Here is an 8,591-nt window from a genome sequence, read left to right as displayed (position 1 = left end):
AACGGAGCTCACAAGCGGAGCCCCGAACGCAAATGTGAAAGTAGCCTTATGGTCGAGTGTTGCTAATGCTAGATATTGTTCTGACATAACAGTGAGAATAATTTCTTCTTCATCCTTTTGAAATAAAATTTTGCCCATTTTCGATCGCCGATCGATTCCACCCTGCTTCTTGCAATAATATACGTTAAAAAGTTGAAATCGCAATTCGATTATTATAACTTGAATTCATCGAATTGCGATTTCTACTTGGACCTTGGTTGAATTAGCGAATATGACGAATGTATTCGTCATACTCCACAAAACGAAGATAACGAAGTATTCTGCATCTTCGTTTTAGCTACCTATTCATCAACTTCGCTAATTCTAGCAAGCCAATCACATAGCAAAGTCTACTATAGAGACAGCCAAGTTTAATTCGCTATGCGATTATATGACTTTTTTCTTTTTTTTTTTATGAATAGAATAATTATAATACCTGATAATTATTCTATTTATAAAAAAAGCAAAGTAATATAATCGCATAGCGAATTAAACTTAGCTGTCTCTATAGTAAACTTTCCTATATGATTGGTAGAATTAGCGAAGTTGATGAATAGGTAGCTAAAATGAAGATGCAGAATACTTCGTTATCTTCGTTTTGTGGAATATGACGAATACATTCGTCATATTCGCTAATTCTACCAAGCCAACCATAGTAAACCACTGAAACCAGGTCCAAGTTGCAGCGCTGTTAAAATCGAAAATCGATTATCAAAACTTGAAATAATCGAATTGCGATTTTACACGTAATTCTCAAATCCGACAGTACATTCTAGTATATGGAGACGTTCCCATGGTGATGGGGACGCTCCATGAGCACGGAAGTCGGCAGAAGCGGCAACGGGCAATGACTGGAACAGCCAGGAAGCCAGGAATCCAAAGGACAGGCAAGAGCAACTTTAGGAAGTAGGAAAGAAAAAAATATAACAATAAAAAAATTAAAATAAAAATCGAATATTCGAAATATCGAATTTATATCACCATATTCGAAATATTCGCGAATTAACGAAGTGCCGATATTCGCTAAAAAAATTCGATATTCGAATATTCGCGCCCAACACTACTCATCAGGAGCAAGCAAGGTTGTGGCTATTGAGTGAAACAAAAACACAAATTACCGTCCACCTCTAGTAGTGAAGTGGCGACATCTGTCGCTTGTGTGGCCATGAAGTGGCCGCCAGATTCACATATATATAAAGGGATAACTTCTCCTTTCCTCCGGATCATACCCATGAAACCAGCCAATCAGAAGGCTGGGGGCGCGGTTGATTCACACTGTTTACTCTCCTAGCGCGCCGCACTTTGTTTCCTCCAGTGGGTGATCGCACACTAAGTTTCACAATACTTTCATGAAAGACTGGGATTATATTGGCGGTATAGACCCTATGAGGTAATGTAACAGTAACTGACAGAATGAGAACAAAATGAATCTCCTATAACCTGGATCGTATGCTTACTACAGATCCAAAGTATTTGGTGATGTGTCCTGAATCATAAACAATTATTAACTACAGCCATCAAAATACCTGATGCAGCATGGACACACCAATGAACCGCAACCGACTTTTTATTCCTGAGCAATTGCATTATGTGTAGCTACACCAGCCCTACGTAAATGAGCTGGTGGTGCTGCACCTAAGATCTTATTATTATGAGACTACAAGCACATTAAATATGCCATAACATAGAAACATAGAATGTGTCGGCAGATAAGAACCATTTGGCCCATCTAGTCTGCCCAATATACTGAATACTATGGATAGCCCCTGGCCCTATCTTATATGAAGAATGGCCTTATGCCTATCCCATGCATGCTTAAACTCCTCCAAAGAATGGCATCATCAAAAACTCCTATCCTGGTCATCACAATCCATCATGGGTATATTAAATCTCATATCTCAACAGGCCCAAATGCCCATAAAAATACCAATGTGGCTATGCGATGAGCTGATGACCATCATATTATGGATTAAAATGAAATTGACTTATCAAAGGAAGGGAATATAAATGGCCATATATGATACAATAATGACCGCTATATCTTCAATTACCAATAGACCCAACCAGTAAGGTGCCCATTTAAGTCTACCTTCACAAAAAACCTACAAAAGAAGAAATATACTCATTGAAGCCCTCTGGACGAACGGTCCCTAATCGAAGTATCCATTGGGCCTCTTTCTGAAGCAGTTTTCTGTTTAAGTCACTTCCTCTCAGTAAGCGTTTAATGACTTCAAGACCCTGGAATTTGATCACCCCAACATTACCCTGATGTAGAGTGGCCACATGTCTTGTGATCGCCGTATCAGATCGTTTACGGATATCATTTAGGTGTTACCCTATCCAATGTCTTTCTTTCAGTGATCGTTTTTCCCACATATTGCTTGCCACAAATACATGTGGCCAGGTATATTACCCCACTTGTATCAGGTGGCAGATAGGGATCTTCAGAAAAGGTTACAAAATGTGGGGTAATCACAATATGTCCTTGCCAAGGCACACCAACACTCTCTGGCCACAAACTGTGAGACATTGCTTACTCTGAGGTCCTGGTTGCAGAATAATGCATCCATTCGGATCATTGCCATGTATGACAAGGCCCATAAAGAAGCGAGAGAGATTTTTTCAAGATATTGGGGAATTCTGCGTTCAGATCCAAACATAGGATATCTGTTTGATGCCCATCCAGCTATTGTATATCGCAGTGGACACAACCTAAAAAGGTAGGTTGGTTCACAGCCTTTTTCAGTTGCCTACACCCACCAGTTGGCTGAAATCAAACCTGCGTGAGTGCAACAACTTTGCATAACTACTCAAAAGAGGTTTTTGATTAAATCCTTTATTAATTACAAGACACGTGGGGTAATATACCTGGCCATATGTATTTGTAGCAAGCAATATGTGAGAAAATAGGGGAACACTTAAATGATATCCGTAAACGGTCTGATACCCCGATCGCAAGACATGTGGCCACTCTACATCAGAGTTATGTTGGGGTAATCAAATTCCAGGGCCTTGAAGTCATTAAACGGTCACTGAGCATAGGTGACCTAGACAGAAAAATTCTTCAGAAACAGGCCCTATAGGCTTTTTGTTTACGCACTGTCCAGAGGGCCTCAATGAATATATTTCTTTTGTATTTTTTTTTGTGAAGGTAGACTTGAACGGGCACCTTACTGGTTGGGTCTATTCAGGTAATTTAGGATATAACGGCCATTATGGTATCATAAATGGCCCTTGATATTGCCTTCCTGGCTAAATATATATTTCAGCTCATCTGGGCCTGTTGAGATATTAGATTTAGTCTATGAGATTTAGTCTACCCATGATGGATTGTGATGACCAGGATAAGAGTCTATGATGGTGTCAATCTTCATGGCATATTTGCTGTGCTTATAGTCTCATAATAATGTCTTAGGTACAGCACCACCAGCTCATTTACGTAGGGAAGGGGTAGCGACACAGAATGCAACTGTTCTGAAATATAAAGCCGATTGCGGTTCATCAGTGTGCCCATGCCGCATCAGTTATTTGGTGGCTGTATTTTATGATTTTGTATGACTTCAGGACACATTACCAAGTACTTTGGATCTGTAGTAAGCATATGATCTGGGTCATAGGAGATTTTGTTCTTATTCTGTCAGTTACTGTTATATTACCTCATAGGGTCTATACTGAAAATATAATCCCTGTTTTTCATGGAAGTTTTGTGACACTTAGTGTGTGATCACCCACTAGAGGGAACACAGCACAGCGACTAGGAGAGTAAACAGCGCTATTCAACCACGCACCCAGCCTTCTGATTGGCTGGTTTTGTGGGCATGATCTGGAGGAAGGGAGGAGTTATTCCTTTATATATATGGGAATCTGGCGGCCACTTCACAGCCACACAAACACCAGCGATGTAATTAGTAAATCATCATAAAACACCAGAAATTATTTTTAAATATTACTCAGCTTGTTATGTATATTTACCAACAGTGGCAGGAATTTACTAAGACTAAATAAATAAAATGTCGCACTAGGAGAAATGGACACCACCAGGTGCCCTGTAAAATTGAGGCCACTCGCTCAATGAAAGGAATATATAATTAATATTGTAAACAGGGCACTCAAGAAACCGTGACCATGTGGTTGAACAGATATGTACTTTTATTTGGTGTTAAAACAGATAAATTGGCAACAAAATGCATTGATATGTTGTCATGACAACCACCTAGCAACAATGTTCAGTTGGGTGTACAATATTCAATTAAACAATAAGCAATCTATATGGTAGTGATTGCAGTATTCCAGCTATTAAAAAATCCACTAGGTATTCAATGCCATAGAAAGCGAAATAATCGATGTTCTTCAATATCACAGTCACTGAATTGTTCGATCCAATTGTTTATAGGCAGCCCTAAAATAATAACTGAGTATCGATGGATTGAGACCAAGATCATATATCCCACACTTAGTTACAGCGGCGTCCCGCCGGAACAGAGTGGGTAGCGGCGTCCCGCTACAAAGTTACTTGCAAGTGAAAATTATTTACCTTATAATCGACTAAAGTTTTAGTCCAGATCTTGAGGTATTCACACTCTCCGAATATGCCTCTGTTAGTCCAGCACTTGTTTAGTCAGGAGATTGAAGACGGCTCTGTAAATCAATTTGACATCACTGCTCAGGCCAGTGGATCTCGCCCTTTTGGTAAAAATTCTGCAGTGGTATTGTAGCAGAGACTTTTGTCGGTAAAAGGTCCACCTCTAGTCTGTTAAGTAGTCGATTATAGGTACTTGGGTCTTTCGGTAGAAAGTTGAGGGGTGTAGCACCAGACGCGTTCCGGGGTCCAACGTTTGCCCCTTCCTCATTTACTAAGAAGAGTAAGAGTAAGTTTCTTATGCCAGTCTTTATCAGACAGTGCCTCTTAATAAATGCCATGCATCACCTAGCTTTCAAGCCCAGAAAAGCAAATGTGCATAAACTTAATCTATGCCCAGTTTGTTCTATATTTTGTCAGTTTACAGTGCAAATTATAGTAAATTAACCAGGTCATGGGAGGCCCTCCCCTCCTGTTAAACCCCACCCAGAATGGCTTAAAATTGAAAAAAACTCACCTTTTCTATAACATGCTAACCACAGATGAAACAACATGTTTAAGGTGGCAGGTTCCCTTTAAATGGGTGCATGTACTTTATCATTGAGGGGAGAATTTTGGAAAATACACTCCATCTGATCTGTAAAAAAACCTTCCTTTTCTCATACAATATACAGTGAATTACCATTCAAGTGCAATATATGCAAATATGTACTTATGTAAAAATAAACCCCACAAAAATATCCATTATAAAAATAACTAATCATTCTAAAATACTACACATTTTTTCATCTCACTGTTTTCTGGTGGAAAAAAGCCACAAACAACGTGTTTGCGACTTTTTAAATGACACTTGGGACAAATTTTGTGGCAATTTTCTGCAACTACCTGAATGAGCAGGATGGAGAAAAAAGGAAAAGAACAAACAACAGGTAGAGCTATATAGATACACTCAATGGCTATATTCAATTTTAAAATACATGCAATTACAAAAGTACCAAAGTTTTCATATCCAGCTGCTGGTTTGAAAAATGTAGACGATTTTGTCATGAGACAACCCCTTTTAAGGGCAGTTTCATATCAGTGTTTTTGTTTCTGTTGTTCTGCTACATTATAGAAAATAACCAAAGTACTGTACCAGATTTGGCACAAAACTGACAAGAATGGAGCCAAATAGATCCCTTAACTATAATGGAATCCGTTTGGCTTCCATTCGGGAGATAGCTTTTTCAATGGAGAAAAATATTTGTGACGGAGCATCCAATGCAGATGTGAACATAACCTTCATTTGATTTGTTGGATGTGACTTGTACTGCAGATTAGTTTTTGGCCCCTTTCAGACGAGCAAGTTCCACACATTGGACTCTCAGCGTGAGTATATGGCAGCTCCCGTCCTGACCTCCCAGCACTGACATGGTTGCATAACATTATATAGATTTATAATGCTATGTAACCCTTACAGTTCTGGAATGTATTGAATAATCACAGGCTCGGACTGGCCCACATGGGAACAGGGGAATCATCCGGTGGGCTCCCAGTCCACCAGCACAGCATCTCAAATAACCTATATCAGTATATAAAACTGGGTAGACTATCCAGCTTATTATTATAGAAACATCAAAAGGTTATGATGGCCTATAGGGACGACCCTTTTGAAGTTGTTGCTGATAATCCAATAATTAATCATCTTGTAGTGTCTTGTTACTGTCTGTTTCTGTGTGCGCAGGTAATATTTGCATGTGGCTGTACAGTGGTCCCCAGAATGAGTTTTATTGGTGGGCCCTAGGCATCTGAGTCCGACACTGGATAATACTGACATAACACTGTCAGTGTTATCTAAAAGGGTTACATAGCATCAAAAATTCATATAATGCTTACATAGTGTTAATAATTACATAGTGTTATCTAAGCGTTACATAGCATCAAAAATCTATATAATGCTATGTGACCCCCATCAGTGCTGGGAGGTCAGGACGGGAGCTACCGCATACTAAAGCTACAAGTCCAATGCGTGGAACTCGCTCGTCTGAAAGGGGCCATAGATTTTAATTTGGAATTGTAGATGTTAAAATGATAAAATTTGCTGCAAATCTACAAAATAGTAGGAATGACACTAATTTGAAAAGTCATCAAAAAGACCTCAAATGTTCACTGGAAAATTCTGTGAATGAGGATTTGTATAAGTCACTGGTATTGTACTCTAACGTTGTTGCTGATTTTTAATGTGCAGCAAATTCACGATTTCAGAACGTACCTTTACAGGGGTTAATCCAAAAACAAGACCGATCCACAAGTTTGGTGATAAATCTAGAATCACTGGTGGTAAGTTCATTGAGCCCCTACTCATCATGAGACCTGGAGTCCCCTGGCAGTTGGAGAACTACTGCCTATGCCTGACACCTGTGTTTAAGCCTATGGAGTACAGCGCCCAAATATCTCTGACAATCCCATAGTTTCAGTTTCAGTTTTCTTGTGAATGGTGGTGGTCTCAGCGGTAGAACCCCCAATAAATATACCTAATTTTGATAGGTAATAAATATTGTTTGTGATCTTACCCCTTTTATACAGTATAGTACCATAGAAATGTATAGAGCAGTACTGTACCTATGAAAAAAAATTAATAAATGAAAGCAAAAAGTGCCATGTTTCATTAGATGCCACATTACAGGATTGTTCATTATCGTTATGATGTGACATCATATGTAACCTGGCGGAATCTAGGCAAAACAAAGCTTACACAAGTGGTCATTGCTTGTTTCCTAAACAAACCAGTCATGTTGGTCACATTAACAAGTTTACAATACAACACAGAATAGGCTCTCACTAAAGATACACCACCAGAACCTTTAGTGATCTCCATTTGTTTTGTTGATCTGGTTTGAGGCTATTAACATCTGGTATTCATGTTTCTTCCTTTCTAATTCATAAAGACAGGGACAATTTTTGCTGTATAAATGTTCTACCAGGGTGTTGCTTCCTGGTACCATGGTTTTCCCATTTTTATTCATAAAGTTCCAGAGGTGCAAACCAAATGAATTATTGAAAGTTGGAAAAGTATCCCATTGTATGAAATATTTCTTCCATTCATGATACGGAACTGGGTAAAAGCAGTCTGGAACAAAAAAAGTTAGTGTCCCGCAAGTTACATTTTCCTTAAGACTAATTTCAACATTTTTGCATTTATGTTTTAAAACTCGTGTTATAAGTGCTGGTCCTTGGTGGCCCCATTCTTCACCTCTATAGTTCTGAACAAAGCTGTCCATGAACTCCCATGCCAAAGAATGTATTCGAGGAAGCCCAAACACACCATTGCTAAAAATATCTGTGGACTGAGGTGCAAAAAAATGATCTGATGGGATAGGTTGGGTGGAGATGATATCAGTGTCCATATATATTCCTCCAAAGGTCCATATAATTGCAAGTCTGCATGCATCTGATAAAACATGAATCCAGTAAACTTCCTTCTGCGGTTTAACCTGAAAAATATAATCATTTACATAATAATGAGTCATAAGAACACACAAAAAAAATTTTTTGGGGACATCATGATGACCTGAACATTACTATTTATGCTATTTTAATTTGTACAGCTTGTGGGTATTTTTAGAAAAATGTGTAGCAATTTATGAAGGTTCATTGTGCCTTTCTAAATTAAAAAAAAAAATACAAATCAAAAGGTACAAATCTATTATATTCAAAGTTAGACTGACCCTCCAGATAATCCTCTGGAGTCATGGAGCTTAATGTAGAAAGCAAAATAATTCACTATTCACAAGTAACCTGTTTATTCTTATAGATGAGGTAAAAGCCAATATTCCTCATTTTACGGGAAAAAATTCCTTCCCGTTCCCAATTAGGAAATCAGAATAACTCCCTGGATCAATGACATCTCCAGATATCTTGTTAAGGCCTTTTTCACACAACCTTTTTTTTTTCCCGTTTACGGCCCATTTTTCCTGTTCCGTATACGGTCCGT

The 8,591-nt window shown here is 38.6% G+C and overlaps 1 protein-coding gene across 1 annotated transcript in view; it reads right to left on the bottom strand.

Annotated features, from left to right (window-relative positions):
• Positions 1-7,461: 7,461 nt before the first annotated feature.
• Positions 7,462-8,591, bottom strand: part of LOC120999032 (alpha-1,4-N-acetylglucosaminyltransferase-like) — a 122,081-nt gene continuing 120,951 nt past the window's right edge. The window contains exon 2 of the mRNA XM_040429910.1: positions 7,462-8,091. Coding sequence (XP_040285844.1) covers positions 7,462-8,091 — 630 coding nt within the window. The remainder of the gene's footprint in view (positions 8,092-8,591) is intronic.

The sequence above is a fragment of the Bufo bufo genome, chromosome 4 (assembly GCF_905171765.1).
Source record: "Bufo bufo chromosome 4, aBufBuf1.1, whole genome shotgun sequence".
Taxonomy (NCBI): Eukaryota; Metazoa; Chordata; class Amphibia; order Anura; family Bufonidae; genus Bufo; species Bufo bufo.
Note: the sequence above shows the minus strand (reverse complement) of the source record. Positions and strands in the feature narration are given on the sequence as shown.